This window comes from Papaver somniferum, chromosome 5 (genome assembly GCF_003573695.1).
Source record: "Papaver somniferum cultivar HN1 chromosome 5, ASM357369v1, whole genome shotgun sequence".
NCBI classification, from domain to species: domain Eukaryota; kingdom Viridiplantae; phylum Streptophyta; class Magnoliopsida; order Ranunculales; family Papaveraceae; genus Papaver; species Papaver somniferum.
The window spans coordinates 168,510,003-168,527,092 of NC_039362.1; the positions used below are offsets into that span (position 1 = coordinate 168,510,003).

General features: G+C 38.0%; 3 protein-coding genes across 7 annotated transcripts; 1 reads left to right on the forward strand and 2 right to left on the reverse strand.

The window, feature by feature from the left end:
• Nucleotides 1–509: 509 nt before the first annotated feature.
• LOC113283579 (AT-rich interactive domain-containing protein 6-like) lies at nucleotides 510–6,322 on the forward strand. 3 transcript variants are annotated; one of them, XM_026532898.1, is made up of 13 exons: nucleotides 510–858; nucleotides 978–1,630; nucleotides 1,727–1,766; nucleotides 1,955–2,007; nucleotides 2,795–2,840; nucleotides 3,629–3,718; nucleotides 3,877–3,996; nucleotides 4,110–4,164; nucleotides 4,272–4,365; nucleotides 4,788–4,854; nucleotides 4,958–5,008; nucleotides 5,265–5,357; nucleotides 5,834–6,322. In XM_026532898.1, the coding sequence occupies exons 2-13, from the start codon at nucleotides 993–995 to the stop codon at nucleotides 5,936–5,938; spliced, it is 1,452 nt and encodes a 483-aa protein (XP_026388683.1). In that variant the 5' UTR covers nucleotides 510–858; nucleotides 978–992; the 3' UTR covers nucleotides 5,939–6,322. The 3 variants fall into 3 exon arrangements, with proteins under 3 accessions (XP_026388683.1, XP_026388684.1, XP_026388686.1); XM_026532899.1 differs by having other exon boundaries at nucleotides 4,113–4,164; XM_026532901.1 differs by having other exon boundaries at nucleotides 1,018–1,630.
• Nucleotides 6,323–6,403: 81 nt separating this feature from the next.
• Nucleotides 6,404–11,230, reverse strand: LOC113283578 (cellulose synthase-like protein D4). Its single transcript, XM_026532897.1, has 7 exons — nucleotides 10,926–11,230; nucleotides 10,209–10,701; nucleotides 9,658–10,065; nucleotides 8,771–9,572; nucleotides 8,269–8,673; nucleotides 7,814–8,151; nucleotides 6,404–7,607 (listed from the first exon to the last, which is right to left on the reverse strand). Exons 2-7 carry the CDS (start codon nucleotides 10,652–10,654, stop codon nucleotides 6,593–6,595), a joined length of 3,414 nt encoding a protein of 1,137 aa, XP_026388682.1. The 5' UTR covers nucleotides 10,655–10,701; nucleotides 10,926–11,230; the 3' UTR covers nucleotides 6,404–6,592.
• A 464-nt stretch (nucleotides 11,231–11,694) lies between these two features.
• On the reverse strand, nucleotides 11,695–14,228 carry LOC113283580 (serine/threonine-protein phosphatase 7-like). Of its 3 annotated transcripts, XM_026532902.1 has the most exons (5): nucleotides 13,654–14,228; nucleotides 12,890–13,384; nucleotides 12,533–12,679; nucleotides 12,247–12,354; nucleotides 11,695–12,076 (listed from the first exon to the last, which is right to left on the reverse strand). In XM_026532902.1, exons 1-5 carry the CDS (start codon nucleotides 14,158–14,160, stop codon nucleotides 11,993–11,995), a joined length of 1,341 nt encoding a protein of 446 aa, XP_026388687.1. In that variant the 5' UTR covers nucleotides 14,161–14,228; the 3' UTR covers nucleotides 11,695–11,992. The 3 variants fall into 3 exon arrangements, with proteins under 3 accessions (XP_026388687.1, XP_026388689.1, XP_026388688.1); XM_026532904.1 differs by lacking the exons at nucleotides 11,695–12,076; nucleotides 12,247–12,354 and having other exon boundaries at nucleotides 12,539–12,687; XM_026532903.1 differs by lacking the exons at nucleotides 11,695–12,076; nucleotides 12,247–12,354 and having other exon boundaries at nucleotides 12,547–12,702.
• Nucleotides 14,229–17,090: the final 2,862 nt, after the last annotated feature.

Consider the following 17,090-nt stretch of genomic DNA (forward strand, 5'->3'; position numbering starts at 1 on the left):
AAAATGTACCTTCTCCAACCGGTGAGGCTTTAAGTGAAAAATTAATACACTTGTATTCAGATCAATCGTCGAAATATTTTATGCTTTTAAAATATAACCGTTTACCGTTTATTTTAGAATGAAATTGCTGATTAGGATTCTCCACATCCAAGAAGAGATCCTTTAAAATCCGAGGATCATGTAAAGCATGTAATCATAACCACCTTCCACATCATCTTCCCATTATCGTTACATGATTCCACTCTGAGACGTTTTTTTTCTCAAAATTTGAAAAAATCCCATGTGGCCTTCAAAATAGGAAGTGAAGAGAATCCTGTTGGAGATGTTCTTGCCTAGAAAGACATTAGACTCGATTTGACGGTCTGCTTCTCTGTAAATCCCACGTGCTCAACACTAAATTAAGATGCATCTGTCCCTGATGCTTCCATTCAACATTAAAACACCTTATTGTCCTCACCAGATATAATGTTTTATTTTTTTATTTTTATTTTTGTCATAAAAAGGTTTCATTTTTACACACAATCTTCTCTCTCAGCAGTGAATTGAGTCCACTCTCCCGCTATTCAGAAATCACAGTAGTAAACAAAGTAAACCGCCTGTAGTCTTTCTTCCTTTTTACTCTCTTCTCTCCTCTGTCACCTGTTACACTGTATTTAGTAGTACTAGTAGTACCCTAGAAAGAAAGAAGTTTGCCCTAATCTTCAATAATCATCCAATCATCTTCTTCTCTGAAGAAAAAACTAGGGTTTCTCACACATTCAAATCTAACGGAGTGAAGAACCCCAAATCACTATTGGACATCTCTTGAGAGCGCTTCATTTTCAGGGTTCTTCGTCACTCTTCGAAATCTTTTACAAGGTATGTTTCATCTCTTATAATTTCCCCTTTTCTCCTGTATCTCACCAAAAATAATTTGATTTGTTCTGTGACGAACCCTAATTTCAGTATTTTGGTATGATTGAAATCTTCTTGCTTAGAGTTGAACTACTGAGATGAAGGATAATGAGGTAATGGCAGGTCAAGATTCGACAGATACATCAGGAGGAGAAGAAGAAATGGTTCATGAAGAAGTAGAGGAGCATGAAGAGTCTGTTCACTCAGAGGGTGATCAAAGTCCTGATGAGAATGGGATTGAACACAATATAGATGACGACGAGGATGATGATGAACCAGAAAAGAGTAAACGGGATGATCCTGACGAAGAAGACGATGAGGAGGAGGAAGAAGAAGACGATGAAGATGATGATCAGGAGGATGATGAGGATGACGAAGTGATTCCTGTAAATCATGTTGTAGCTGCTGCACGGACAGAGCATAAATTTGTGGTGGATGACGATGAAGAAGAACTTAACGACGAGGAGACTGGTGTACAGGATCTTCGAAGGCATAGGGAAAATGGAGTGAAGGTGGAGGTACTGCCAAAAAAGGAAATGAGTATTGAGCATCACCGTCTCAGCACAGAAGGTTCCAACCAGTCCTTTGCTACTGACTTACACATGGTTGAGGGTGATGATCCTGGAACTGAAGAAGAGCAGGCTGCATTCATGAAAGAACTAGAGAATTTCTTCAAGGAGAAGAGCATGGAATTTAAACCACCAAAGTTTTATGGAGAGGGTCTAAATTGCCTCAAGTAAGTCTCTGTTGTATGTCAACCTTATTTTGTTTCTATTGGTTTATTGAGTTTGGGCATTTTAGCTCAATACTAATTTCTTTGTATTTGCTTTAGGTTATGGAGGGCGGTAACTAGGTTGGGTGGCTATGACCAGGTATGTATTATGCTATTTTCTACAAATGCTTGCTTTTTTTTTAACTATAGTTGGCTCGGCGGTTTAGTTTCTTGAGTATTCTTTGAAGTTTGATCACTTGTTGTGGTTTATCCACATATGCAAGTCGTAAATGAGGTGGAGGCATTAAAAGTCATACAGATGTAATTTAACAAATATTTGTTTTCTAGGTAACCACTTCCAAGTTGTGGCGACAAGTTGGGGAATCTTTTAGCCCTCCAAAGTAAGAAATAGGCTCTTTGCCTCTCTTGTTTCTGCTTCTTTGCTATATTTATGTTTTATCTTATCTGATGTACATAGTTTTCAGATATCCTAATAACAGTTAGCATTACAGCATTTTTTTTATGCACCAAATGCGATAACTGACATAGTGAATGATACGGAATATCAATCCTGTTATTGGTCCTTGACACACGGTGGGTAGAGTTGCCAATAGTATAAATCATGCTTTACTTTTGCTTAGAATAAGGGTTCTGGTGTTGAACTAAAAAGTCTATTGCGAAATAGCTCATGTATTCCTTTACTCACAAAGGAATTGAGTTGTTTCGCTAGATTGGATGGTTGAGCTTCTTGCGTTTATTCCATCGTCATAACGTCACCAAGTTCAGGACTACAAATGGAAGATGAATCAAAGTACCAAAACCCTCGAAATCAGTCGCTATATACCGATACATTCGTGGTCTGTCATCTAGTTCACTGAGCATAACTGGATCACTATGGGTTTCTTTCACAAGAATTTTTTCTCCGTGTTATACAGTCTCTTCTGAGTTTTTGGAATCATCTGATCTGCAAAGCCTATTTGTTGTATAGACAAAGGGTGCTAGTATAGTGGTATTGGATAAGGTGATAACATGTCCCATATTACCTCAAAGTGACCAATGTGGAATACGAGGAACGGATAAATATGTATTTGTATTGATGCTTTTGAATGGTTATGGTCGTGCCTCGTGTTAACTGGTTTTCCCTTTTTAATTTCAACTTCACAATTTATTTATTTTTTGTTCTTGCAGAACTTGTACCACGGTCTCTTGGTCATTCCGGGGTTTCTACGAGAAGGTGATAGTCTCGATCTGTTCAGATATATTTAGCATGAATAATTCTCTTCTCACATCTGTATTAAAGTACTTATACTAAAATAATAGGTTTATCTCGTTTGTGAACTAACAATTTATTGCAAAAAAATGTTGAGAAGTAATTATTGCCTTCTTTGTTTTCATGTGTAGTCTCGCTGTAATTAAAAAACTATGCTTCTCGCTTCAACATAAAGTACTATAATTCTATTGTTTGTTAACTCATCAAACCGTGTTTTATCTGAAAGAGACTAAGCAAAATCACAAGGCTTGCTATGCAGATGAAACAAATAGAGAAGGTTAAAAAAAATCTTAAGCTATACTCGATTAGAACGAAGGATATCACAATCTAGAAAGTGACAGGGGAGGCGTGCTACTTTTGGAAACTTAGGAGAAGCACTGGAGTCTTAATGGCTGTGGGAGAGTAGAGTGGATGGAAGAGTGTTTAATGATATATGTAACCCTTGGTTAGCCTAGGATTTAACGAAGTAAAGAATTCTAATTCGGGTTATTTGATACATCCTTTTATGAATTGGATTTCAAGTGTGATTGTGGGAGTTTGCTAACATGGAAATCAGAGCTTCTCTAAGCCAATATGTGCTGGATATAGACTTCAAAATTTCAACCATATATGCGAGTAAGAAGTGTGCCTACTGCCCAACTTTGCACGGTTGTTTATCTGCGTTGTGACTTAATGCTCCCTGTTGTGTGTATAATTTCGTTTGCATCATTTTGCGTGGGTTCATGTGAAACGCTGACTTCGAGTCATGGCAGGCACTTCTGGAGTATGAAAGGCATAAAATGCATGGTGGTGAGCTCCATATCCCTGTATCCCTGGCAAATCCCTCAAATGCTGAACGTCAGGTACTTTTTCGATTATAAATCTTTTATAATGGCCCACATTATCTAATTTTGTTGTTAGTTCTTTTACAATATCTTTGATATGCATTTATGAATATAGTTGAATCTTAGTTACACCTCAGATGGGATTCAAAATATTTTGCAACCTCATAACTTTGCAGGTCAGTGGTCAAGCACCAGGATCCGGTAGGGCAAGAAGAGATGCAGCTGCACGAGCCATGCAGGGTTGGCACTCTCAGCGTTTGCTTGGGAATGGTGAAGTTGGTGACCCTATCATTAAGGTATATGGTGGCCTATTACTAAGCTCGTTAGATGTATTGTATTCCAGTTTCCCAATGATGTGGTTCTTTTTCTAATGACCACTGAGATACAGCTAAACATGTTTCTTGTTCAGCAGGAGAAAAACTCTATTTCTACGCCAAAGCGTGACAAACACCTTAAAAGCATTGGTATGGCGGTCTTGTAGCTTAATCTTTAAATGATTTTAGGTTTTCTTGGTAGGATTATTAGCCTATTTGGCCATCTTCTAAGTGAAACTTACTTTTCTTGTTTGTAGCTATTCCGTCAAGTGGTCTTAAGCGTAAAAAAGCATCTATCATGGAGCGTTCTGTCAAAAGTGCACATACTACTTTCAAACCAGCTAAGCCGCAGTTAAATTCTTGACCTCTATTTAGCTTTTCAATTTTGTGCTACGATCTTTAAAGTGTAAAAAAAGAAGAAGTTAGTGTAATCAGCGGTATGAAAGAGAGTGTAATCAGCGGTGCGCAGGGCTCAATGATTGTGTTGCATTGATCAAAGAGTACTAGTGTTGAAGTTAGTGTATGCACGCTCTTTGGGTACAACATCTGTATAGACTTCAGATGTGCATTTCTGAAGGTTAAAATAAAGCTCATTGCCCGTAGTAGATAAAAGTGATATTTAGAGGATCTTTTGAAGCCATGTGATGTTTCGGTATATTTTTTCTGCTTTGTGAGGATGAAATATCAGCTTATATGCTGATTTATAGTTGGTTATTTGTTTAGTATAAATGTTTTTTAACCGTGCAATTGTTGAATTGGGCTCTAATTTGCAGGGTGGATACCATGGTTGCTGATATTGGAAATCCAGCTGATTGGGTGAAGATCAATGTTCGAAGAACTGTAAGGATTGCTTTCACCAAGTACATTAAAACTTGTGGATGTAATAAGAAAGTGCTATCCTATTTGGCATAACATTAACTAGGGAAATGATGCTTTTATGCAGAAAGATTGCTTCGAGGTGTATGCTTTAGTCCCTGGGCTTTTACGTGAGGAGGTGAGTGCATGTCGTTCTCTTCTCTACATATTTTCGTTGGTCATTGACTTTTAAACTCGAGGTCTAAAGTAGACACTGAAGTGCTAAACCTGGATTTGTTCTCCGTGTAGTTTTTCTTGGTGTCTTCTAAGTACCTTCTAGTTCAGGATAGCATACCGTTGAATTATGTTTAGTTATTGCGTAACTGGAAAAGTATCTCTGTAATATTTATGATCCAACTTTCTGCTGATGCTACTATTTTGATATGGGAAATCAGGTGCGCGTCCAGTCAGATCCAGCAGGTCGTTTAGTAATTTCAGGTGATCCAGAGCAGCCAGATAATCCGTGGGGCGTCACACCTTTCAAAAAGGTATGCCATACATGCAGCTTCCATTTCATTTAATCTGGAAATCAAAACCAATATTGTTCTTATACCGTGTTAGGATCCTTGTACGTTTTCCGTACAATGTGGCCTATCGGGCTAACAAGGAGTAGGGCTGAGGGTCTGATATTCAGTGAGGTCTGACCTTGTAGATCATTCATTCAGTTCTCACTTCCTGTTTGGTTGTTCCTGTTCACGTCTTTTATCGATGGAGCCTGATATTTCTTTTAATGAATGGTCTACATATTGAGTGAGCCTCTGGATCATCTCAGTGGGGGCCTGGCATCGAATACACAAAATGATGAATGATTAATGGTGTATCAGCCTATCTCTTTCAGCACATAGTTATAGATAACCCGCATGGAATTCGCGCTAACCTATACCGCCTTCAATCTCTTACTATATTGTTCTTGCCCGTCCCAGATTTTTTTTCTAAATCTATGCTAATTGAATTCTGCTTCCAGGTTATTAGCTTACCTTCGAGAATCGACCCGCATCAAACCTCTGCTGTGGTAACTTTACATGGCCAATTATTTGTACGCGTCCCATTCGAGCAGTCAGATTTGTAGATTATGCAGCTAGTCTTTTGTCTTTTGAAGTAGTCACATGCGTTTGAAGAAGAGAAAATTAGATAATGTTGTGGAAGCAACCAGGCGGCAAAAACTTATATATTAGGAGCCTTTTGAAGCAAATTAACAAGTCCCTTGCAAACCTAGATCTAATAGTTTCAACCGTGTACGATTTTAAAAGCTTTGAAAAACTATGTATGTTTCTGAAGGGCATATTTCTGTTTGTAGATACGCAAAGATTTCAATTGTTTATAGGTTATGAAATTTTAATATCTACATTCCAGATGCAGCGAGTAAAACAATTGGGTTCGAGAAATGTGATATCGGAAGTGAGAACTCTAGTTTCTGCAACCTATTTTGCTATTTTACAAAACTTTTGAGTAATTTATTTTCCTCTAGGATGAGGACTAGCACATGGATGACTTTTTCTTGAGTAAGAATTCATAAATAACGACAACCAGAAGGTCCAGAACACTCGTACTATCATTTGGTTCATCAGGGAAGCTTCAATGTTGGTGACAATTTAAAAAGTTGAAAAGGAAATCAAATTACATCAAGTCTCATGAAAATACAAGTTTCCGTCCAGAAAGCAAAAGAAAACCCCCATATATGAAAACCGACTATAAGAGGCGCAGCTTAACCCTCCAATCTTAATTAGGGAAAACTGAAGCCTCCTCCACCTCCTCCCCCTCCCCCTCCACCTCCACCTCCTCCTCCACTTCCTCCAATGACAATCGTGGGTGATTCACCTGGTGGATTCATAGCGAGCCAAAGCAATGATACAGTTATTGCAATCAAGCCTGACCAGACATACACAATTGTTGGAGTCTTAGCTCTTCTCCCCATCAATCCCTTAGCAAATGGATATAAATGAGCTAAAACCCAAGAGCTAAAGAAAGTTCCGCCCATAAGTTTACTCCATTCTGGAGACGCGCTGAATACTGTCCTTGAGAATGCAAATATAATCGCAATTATATTGACTAATGCGATTACAATCGGTGGGATCATAAGTGAAGTCCATTTCACTAGGTACAATTCTGCGTAAATATCGTCGTTACCTTCTTCTCCCGCTGCTTTGGATGTCAAAGTGAAGGAAATCTCAATACCTGCCATGACTTTCAATAAACCTTGAATAACGGCAGCTAAATGAGCACTGGTACCAGAAATGAGCCAGAACTGCTCATTCCTCCACCATTCCTCTAAACTAATTTGAGCCCATTTTACTTCCAAGATGGCCAGTGAAATGAGACAAATAGTTATGAGAAGAAGGTAGATGAGGAAAGTAATACTTAAGCTCTGCACAATGAACTGGCCGGAGAAGAGAGACAAGGCAGGAAGGAAGCAGTATACAATGAGGAAGAAGGAAGTAAATGGATAGATGCCAACATTAAGGTAAGCAAGACGTTGCAGGAACTTGAGCTTTCTAGTTGCCAGAAAGGCATTATTTCCAGAGAAGAAGATCTCCACGGAGCCTGTTGCCCATCGAAGGACTTGATGGAGCCGATCTGTGAGATTGATTGGTGCAGAGCCTCGGAAGGCATCACGTTTAGTGATGCAATAGACTGAATGCCAGCCTCTGTTATGCATGCGGTAGCCTGTTACAACGTCTTCTGTGACAGACCCGTAAATCCACCCCACTCTGTCTCCCCATTCAGTCTGGTCTTCATACCTGCATGCAATGTCAAATGATATAGAAGTCAAGTTTTCATGATAGGCTTTAATATCACCTTATTTCTATTTTCTATTTTTCGGATGCATGGTTTCAAGTTGTAGTGATTAAGTGCTTAAACATATTGTATCAGGGCTAAGTACTGTATTGTGGTCAGGTGAGGATCTACCACTGAATGATATTTAAGATAAAAGTTGAAGACATACCAACAAGAGATTGCCGAGACAGCCTCAGCAACGGTAGTAGCATCTAGTGGTTCCCTAGGAACCCTGAGGATGCCTGGTGGTCGACCGTATTTAACCATCGGGTGATCAGCAAGTGGACGGCCCTGGTACTCAGCTATAGGAATAGACTCTGCTAACAATGTGGAATTTCCAAACCTTTTTGGTAGTAAATTAACATCAAGTTCAGGGTCAAGCTCATTTGGATGAAGAACATGTGTGTCAGAACTAAGCATTGATTCTGCCTTCTTTGGTGTAGGTGGATCAAACCCATACAACGCAAATCGCCTAAACATACAACCAGTTCCTACATAAACTGGACCCTGACAAAAGCACCAGCACAGAGAACCAAATGTTTAAGCATCCCAAAACAATTTATATTATAAATCAAGGCCAGATGATAAAAATAACTGGTAGTCACTGATCGGGAAACGTATTACCTGTACACCATCAAGAGCACGCATATTTCCGTCGAAGAAGACAGTATTGTTATTAGCATATCGATCAGAGGGATCAATACCTTCAAACCTTTGAGGAAACTGAATGTAACAGATATTTTCACCACCTCTATCCATCATGAAGCACATCCCCTCCCGGATGGCTTTGCAATTATAAATGTAGTGATCACAATCAAGATTAAGGATGAAAGGACCATTAGACAAGATAGCTGAAGCTCGAACCAAGCAATTCATGGCACCAGCTTTCTTGTTGTGGTCATAACCAGGCCGTTTTTCTCGTGAGACATAAACAAACATGGGTAGGCGTATATCAACATCGGTGAAGTCTATAAGGCTGTCTTCTTCACATCCCAATAATGCGTCACAACTTGGGGGCTTTAGCATTACCTGTCCACACACGAGAGATTATGGCAAGTAATTAGGAATTTGTCTTGGTAAATAATTCTTCATCCAACTTAAATTTTGAGGTGAGATTAGTAAGTACCTGAAGAATCCCAGGATGGTTACCTTTGGCATGGTCAGGGGCAGGATTAGCCCAAGTTCCAGGCCAGTGTGTACCATCAGCCATCCAAGTAGCCTTTTGAACTTTAATAGGTTCCATTGGATCACCACCCTCTCTCATTTGTTTCAGTTTTTTCATTTCTTCTCTGGCATTGAATGCTTCTGATCTTCTTCTAATTGAGTCCGGTAATCCGTTTATTCTAACCTTAAACTCATCATACTCTCTTTTAATCCTTCTTCTATCCTTCACAAAATCTGGCTTACTCTTGTTCTTTGTCGGGTCAGTTTTCATACTAAAGTAACTATCAGGATTCCTGGGTTCAATATTATGTTTTCTGCAAAATGGCACCCATAAATTTGCGAAACTTGCAGCTTCAGCCATGGCTTCAAATGTAAGTAATGCACCACCATCGTCTGACACATAACAAGCTACTTTCTCAACTGGATAGTCGACCGCCAAAATAGAAAGTATAGTGTTAGCAGTGACTAAAGGTGGTTCTTTGTCAGGGTCAGCTGTAGATACGAAGACATCAACACCTGGGAGGTCTGATCTTCCAGTTGGGTTTGAAGGTGATGGCATATCAAATTTGTCTCGTAAAACTGAAAGATCCGTAGATCTATTTATAGGACAAAGTTTTGGTATTTGATCAAGTATCCATGAAAATGCAAACCATAATTCACATGTGATTGACATTGCCCATAGCCACCTTGCATCAGGATTCGGATGTTGAACACGCCACGTCAAGAAGAAAATTAGTCCTATACCTCTGACAGCTATCAACAGCCTGCAGTGTGGTGAATTTCACATCACTAGAAGAAGGGTAACATACATATAATGCAAAATTTACTAGATGTTATATAATACTGTACCGGTAAGGACTAATAATAGCAGCAGGGATGGGAATTCTTCGACTGAGAGCCCTCCAAGGTTTATCCATGGTTTCAACCATTCCTCCTTTGAGCCCATCATCCAGATCATCCATGTAAATATCATCTTTTGGCCAGAAAGCATTTCCATAACCATATGTTCCCTTAGTCTCGAACAACCATCGGTTGTGATCGAATTCTCCTGTTTGGTTCCTCTTGAGCAATGCCTTGCTATTGTTGTTTGCTTTTGCTACTGACCTGTTTGAGTCCGGAGCTGGCAATGGCAATGCCCCACTTGAAAAATCTGGTATATCGTCATCAAAATCTCCAATCTTATATGGTTCTTTACATCCAGGACAGATACCTGTGTCCTTTTGTGCATCCATATAACAATCTCTGCAGATCTTGAACCTGTATATGCAACACATTTGATACATACCAAGTGCATTAACAAAATATGATACTTAGACGCTGACTGTGCACATTTCAGCTGCAACATCTAACATTACTAGTAAAATATGGAACATCAAAAGAGGAAAGCTCAAGCTTGGTACCTGCATTCACAAGGAGCAACATCGTTTCCTCTTTCATCTTTCATGGTTTTGCCATCACAAGCAGGCATTCTACATGAAGAACCCCTTGCTCCAGCCATTTGTGGATGTTTCACCTCGGACTCGATCACCTTGTCCATGAGATGCGCCCTGGTTACGCTATTGAATCCTCCAGTAAACAAAGAATTCGAAACGTATTGTTCTTCAGCCTTAACAGCAACCGATGTATCCATTGGTTGATTATCCGGGGTCGGTGGAAGGTGGACTGTATAATTTGTGTAATCCCCAGAAAATTCACCGGACACATCAAAATCCTCTTTTGATGAAAGGCTCACGTAACGTCCACTCGAAGTTCTCCTTGCAAATTTCACTGTCTGTCCTCCATTGCTTTTGGTGGTGCTTCCACTGGCACCGCCACCGGCACCACCGTTATTTTCATTCAACGACATTGTATTTCTTTTAGGTAATATTTATCTCCCTTGGCACTAAAAATACCCTACAAGCACCAAAGTTTCCTGATTAGTAGGTCATTTTGTGCTTTGTTTCACATTGACACCAAATTTTGCTACCAAAAGATGATATAAGATTTCCATAAACAGTTTGAAGGTTTAGTTTTCCTAACATCATTCTCAAGGGAAATAGGATACAGCTAAATCATTAACTATGCAAAACAAAGAAAAAACAAAGAGGAAGCAAACGCCAAGAGAATGCATTGCATACCTGTACAACATGGATGAACATCATTAGACATCGACATTGTTCGGAATGTAGTTGTTTCACCCCTACTGTGTTGTGTTGATAATTGAATTCAGATCAAAATCCTGATTCTAAATCTGATTTTTTGTTTTCTCTTGTTGGAGGATTTTTCTCAACAAAATTTCATTCTTTCTTAGTGAGGATTGATGGTACAGAGAAGTTGTAATTGACAATGACAAAACCTCTAAACTACCGTCAACGGGAAATTGACATTTTTCTTTTTCCTTGTAAAACTTGATTAACCTGTTGGAGAGAAAGAGAAGGATACAGAATGAGTTTTGATGGTGAAAGACCAAGTCCTTTTCTCTTCTATTTTGGGAAAATGCTCTTCCAATGTTTTAGGAGATTTCTGTGGAGATTTAAAAGATACTGGTAGCTACCCTTCTTTTTCTTTGTTGGAGGGGATTTTTTTTTTTTGTCAGCGTGACTGCATGGAACTTGTAGACTTCTCCAGGAGTGTTGCCGTCTCTATTAAGTTGCATGTATGTTACAGAGGGGTAACTCTGGGTCTGTACAGTGTTCGATCAATAGTAAGTTGATATGTTACAATATCAAGCTCAATGGTTCACACAATGAGCAGACTCCCCTTCACAAAGGAGTAGCAATTATCTCGTTTCATTGCAGCCTAAATATGCGGTTAAAGAAAGTAAAGAAAAATGAAGAAAATTTCCCCCTTTTTTTTTTTGTTTTGTTTTTGATACTAACAAGAAAATGTTTTCCTTTCATTAATTTATCCCCCAAAAAAAGTGGTGATTCACACTGCCACCAAAAATAATTATAACATGGTGCCCCTTAAAATTTGGGGCATAAAGATTTTTTTACACTGGACGGGGAAGACAATGAAACACACAAACAAAAAGAACTCCACAGATTTTGGTATACAAAATTTGCAGAAAAGAATGATTGACACAGAATGACAGAAATACAGATGTAAAAGTTGAGTCATAGCAAGAAAATAGTCCTGGCGGATGTTTTTCTTTGCCATCAGATTTTGAACCTTTCCTTCTCTGGTATAAGTTATATGAAAAGAGTTAGGAAGACAAATCTGATACGGGCGGCAAGTCCAGTTCTTCATCTGAATCAATGGCATCCACGTAACTGTAGAAAGCATTAGCCTGCATGGAGAGAAGGATCAATTTGAGATGAACATTTTTTAATTCTGTGTCTATATAGAGTAACTAGAAACAATGTTCTTGCTTTTGATTCCGGCATAGTATACACGACTCAGAAACAAGTTCACATCTGTCTACAAAAAACAAACATGTAGTATAAAATAGAACCATACCTTCGGCCTAGGAACTACAGCTTCAAAACTGTGAAAGACTGGTGTATCAAAATTTGGGCCTTTTAGAACAATATATGCCCCTTTGTTGTTGAACCTCTCCTCTGTTGCCTGCATAAAACATAGTCGAACCAATTGTAGCATAAGTGCATAAGTATATTCTTTGCGGTAGTTTTTCTAGTTGGATCGATTTTATTTAGACATTCCAGTGAGCAATTTATTTAAGTTGGTTTATTGAGATCAAGGGTTTCAAAGACCACCAAATAGCAGAAGAGGGAGTAAGAGATACCTGAAACTGTGGATAGTCAGGAGCACTAAAGATGGTAATCAACTTCCCCGATTCGACCTCATGGTCTATGGTGTATCCCTCCCCCATTCCTAGTAGACCAGGTCGTTTTACCCTTGCATCAGGACCTTCATGTGACCTAATAATCAACTGTAGGTCTAGGGTACGCAGCACTGGAAAATTAGCATTTCAAATTCTAGCAGTACTGATCTTCATTATTAAAAAGATGATATACAAATAAACCAAGAAATATGAGATTTTGATGAAACGTAAAAGACTGGGTTAGTGCATAAGAAAATTTAGACGACAAACATATTAAGATAATCACGTCATATTCTGGAGCATCCTCAACAAACTTACCTTCAAATTATACTTTTTGAGGAATTCCTCGGTGCAGTCAGGACCCCATATTAAACCAATACCTCTTTCTGTATTTGGAGAAAGACCAGGTTTCATCGATGGATCAGACCAGAGAACATCACCTGGTATCAAATTCATACCTTCCCATGGTGGGTCAAGGACCGACCTCCTCGCTTTAGCTAATTCTTCAAGAGTACCAAGTGTCAAAGGGGATGAATCAGGCTTCAAAACAATTTTACGACCTTTCTTCCCTTTGGGCCTCTTTGATGGGGTAACTGGAGTACCTCGAAAAAGTCCTCCATGAGCCGTGTAAACACGCCCAGCTATTATAGATGCCAAAGGAAGTCCTTCAAAGCATCCTAGACATTTCCTGTAGACATGTTTTCCATCACTACCATATTTGGACATCACCTCTTGTTCAAAACCATACACAGATGTGCAATACTTAGATTCATGATTCCCACGGAGAAGAAACACTCTGTGCGGCAAAAAGACCTGTACATTGCAAAAAATATAGGCATATTCTTAATGAAACAAGTGAATTCATAGTATAAACACATTCTGGGACAGCATAATTTAGCTAGGAATGCATAGTTTAGTCTCTAATTTTGTTTTCCTATGAAGGTTATACCGTGAATTATAACATAAAGATCCAATCTTTTTCACAACAAAATAAAGATCCACTCCAATTATGAGATCAAAAATTTACTGATATGTTGATAAATTTAAAATTTAACATAGTGAGAAAGACAAAAGGCACATACCTTCCAAGCTAACAAAAGAAGAAAAGTCTCTAACCCCCAAGCTCCTCTATCAACATAATCACCATTAAAAACAAAGAACCTATTATCTGAAGGTAAACCAGCATCATTCAATAGAAAGATTACATCATGTAATTGCCCATGAACATCTCCAACTACAACAACACTTGAATTTTCATCACACTCATCAATTGTAACACAATTAGGTTCTTTATGTAGTACCTTTGAAGCTGTAAGTATTAATTTATCGAAAACAGATACAGGTAAAACTGAAGGAAGTTCAATAGGTTTAAGAAATTTGGATGACCATTCAAATGTTGAAATTAAGTTTTGGATCCAATCTTGGGTTATTGTTCCTGTTTCAGGCCATGAAAGAGGAGGGATTTGTGACGGTGGTGGTGGTGGTGATGGCGGTGGAAGTGAATCTTGATTAGACGTTGAGGGACCATCTTCAACCTGTAAGGAATCTGATGAAGTAGTAGCAGTAGTAGATTCGGACTGCGATAACATAATTCCTGATCAGTTTTTTTTATTTCTTTTTCGAAATTGCCGAAGCCCTAGAAATTTTAAGATCTAATTAAAAGAGGGAATGGAAATAAGAATCTCGTGGATTCCAATGGGCCCCGTTAAGATCTTGTTTTGTAATAAATCCCGAGTTATCTTATTCGGTTCCTCGTAATCCTATTTTTCATGCACAATTGCTTAAGTCCCGTCCTAGCAATTTTGGTTCCCTCCTCCAGCGATGTGTTGTTTTAAGAGAGAGCATTTTGGTGTTATTTATTTTTTTTTTGCTGGAAGCCCGACATACAACTAAGCATGGTTTGCGATATCTAGTTATCTACCGATTCAGGCTTATATTTTTATCGTATCATAACTGTATTGGTTGACACTAATCCAAGATCCTCGGTTTATCTGTGTTTCTAGAAATCTGTTGATACATATCGTATTTGTAACGTATCGATCTGTATCAATCAGTATGACACCGCACGATAAAGATATAGTTAAATTTGTATACTAATATGAATGAAAAAATTGGTTGCTAATGTCAGAAACACGAAACATTTGGAAATAAACAAAATTCTTGCACCTCTACTAATATTTCTGGCACTTGTATATTTCCAATATGTGAAGAGCAAAGCCCATCTATTAGTTATCGGGTATCTCGTTACACATATTCCCTACAAATGGAATATCATCTAGAAGAGCAAAGTTAATCTTACTAGCTATTTAGATTTTGAAAAGGTTTTTCTTTTTTTTTTTTTTTTTTGTAAGTTAAAATGCATAGAAGAAAACTAACTTTGGGAGTGAGAAACCCTTACATCTAAATGAGTAGAGCCATCCAATGCTGGGCCAATGGAATCAACCCTAACATTTGATTTATCTATTTCCAAAGCTCCCTTAATACAATCTGGAATTTGCTTTCTCCAGTTAAGGAAAGAGCTAAAGTGTTTGGCCTCTTTGGCCATTAAGTCAGCTACAGTATTAGCTGATCGAGGTACAAAATGAAAACCCAAAAAGTTATTATAGGACTTTAATTCATTGACAGCTTCATCTAAAATAGGAATGTTTTGCCATTCTAACAAGGATTCCCTTCCATTAAGGTAATAAAAAAGCTTCTTGCAATCTTCTTCTAGAGAAAAGTTTGACAGACCAATTTCCACTGCCCATTTTGCTCCCTGCAACAGTCCTAATGCTTCCGCTTCTTCAGGGGTAGTGGCTGTGAGAGCTCAATCTCTTCTTTGTTCAAGTATTCCTGCATCATTTCTAAGAATTAAAGAGAAACCTGCTGGCAAGTTAGCTGATATCCATGCTGCATCTATGTTTATTTTCAACTGGGATTTCTCGGGGGGTGTCCAATTAATATTTTTGTTTCCATTCATCATCACTTGTGTCAGTAGGGGATGGTCTTTTGTTAGTGTACCAAAATTCTAAGTGTTTTTTGATATCTGTACTTAATTGAGCACTGGTCTGATTTTTATTCTCAGACACTAAGTTACATCTCTCCTTCCATATGAACCAGGCTTTTGTCAAAGCAAGTTCCACAGGTATTATGGTATTCTGTTTGCCTAACCATTCTTTACAGATGTCAAGAAAAGTTACAAAACTATTGAACTGAAATTGAATTGGGTGGGGTTCTGAAGCCCATACCTCTTTGGCAAAGGGACAGAAGAATAACATATGTTAAATTGATTCTACATCATTACATTCTAAAGGGCAATTAGGATGAATGTCTTCCATAAATTTTGCTAGTTTCAGGTTGGTTGCCAAAGCATCCGGTAAGCATTTCCAAGCAAAGATCTTTATCCTTTGAGAAACTCTTAAGTTTCATAAAGAGCTCCAAAAAGAATCAGGCTGACCTATATTGTAGTGATTTCTAGTTTTTTCAGTGAGTTTGTTGTACATTGACTTAACTGTAAATTTCCTTGTTTTTGTAAGTAGCCATCTAAGGTTATCAGATTTTCCTATTGCTATCCTAATATTTTTTATTTTGTTAGCAATAGACAAGGGAAATATAGTCAATAGTAAGGAGTAATTCCACTTTTTAGTAGAGGGGTCTATCAGATCCTTCACAAGTGTTAGATTGGGGTTAGTGGTTGTTTTCAGGCTACTAAGATTGAACTCTAGGTTTGGGATCCAGTTATCATCCCAAATATTTATGGAGTTTCCATCTCCTATTTCCCATATACTATTTTGTTCCACTAACAGAATTTCTTTGCTAATGCATTTCCAAATCCAGGAACTGGTATTAGGGATTTTTGCTTTGAAAACATAGGATTTTCTAAAGTATCTAGGTTTCAACTGTGATACCCAAAGGGCTTTGGGTTCATTTAAGAGTCTCCATGCTAGCTTGACAATCATTGTTAAGTTGAATTTTCTGGCATTTCTAAATCCTAATCCTTCTTTATTTCTGGGTTTACATAGGCAAGAATAGGATTAGGGTAGTAGCCTTTGTAGTTTGTTTCCTTACCCCATCAAAAGTCTCTTTGGAGAGCATCCATCTTATTTGTGATTTTCTTAGGCAGAATAAAACATCTCATTTGATAGATAGCCATACTGGCTAGAGAAGCTTTGTTAAGCACCATTTTACTAACTTGATTCAAAGTTTTTCCCATCCATCTTTGTATTTTTTGTTCCATCTTTTCCACTATGGAATCAAAGAGATGGATTTTATCCCTACTTATGAATAGGGGGGTTATTAGATAGGTATCTTTAGGGTTTATTTTCTTTATCTTAAGAAGTTTACATATCATTCTCTGGTGCTTAGGCTACACTTTCCTACTAAAGAATACCCCAGATTTTGAAAAAGTTAACTCAAACTTTAATATTGTTTCACATAATTTTTATTATCAGAGGAGATATTGAAATATGCTCAGTCGTATCTAACATAATATAATATATTTGAATTACAATATCTTTCAAATTAAATGGTTCAGTCACCT

What these genes read in the sequence shown, in the direction of transcription:
- LOC113283579 (XM_026532898.1), top strand. Translation starts at nt 993, where the DNA reads ATGAAGGATAATGAGGTAATGGCAGGTCAAGATTCGACAGATACATCA. An exon ending in GAGGGTCTAAATTGCCTCAA is followed by an intron (nt 1,631 to 1,726) that starts GTAAGTCTCTGT and finishes TATTTGCTTTAG; the next exon opens with GTTATGGAGGGCGGTAACTA. An exon ending in GCGTCACACCTTTCAAAAAG is followed by an intron (nt 5,358 to 5,833) that starts GTATGCCATACA and finishes TTCTGCTTCCAG; the next exon opens with GTTATTAGCTTACCTTCGAG.
- LOC113283578 (XM_026532897.1), bottom strand. Translation starts at nt 10,654, where the DNA reads ATGTCGTTGAATGAAAATAACGGTGGTGCCGGTGGCGGTGCCAGTGGA. An exon ending in GCTATTATTAGTCCTTACCG is followed by an intron (nt 9,573 to 9,657) that starts GTACAGTATTAT and finishes ACCACACTGCAG; the next exon opens with GCTGTTGATAGCTGTCAGAG. An exon ending in GTGCTCTTGATGGTGTACAG is followed by an intron (nt 8,152 to 8,268) that starts GTAATACGTTTC and finishes TGCTTTTGTCAG; the next exon opens with GGTCCAGTTTATGTAGGAAC.
- LOC113283580 (XM_026532902.1), bottom strand. Translation starts at nt 14,160, where the DNA reads ATGTTATCGCAGTCCGAATCTACTACTGCTACTACTTCATCAGATTCC. An exon ending in TCAAAAAGTATAATTTGAAG is followed by an intron (nt 12,680 to 12,889) that starts GTAAGTTTGTTG and finishes CTAGACCTACAG; the next exon opens with TTGATTATTAGGTCACATGA. An exon ending in CTGTAGTTCCTAGGCCGAAG is followed by an intron (nt 12,077 to 12,246) that starts GTATGGTTCTAT and finishes CTCTCCATGCAG; the next exon opens with GCTAATGCTTTCTACAGTTA.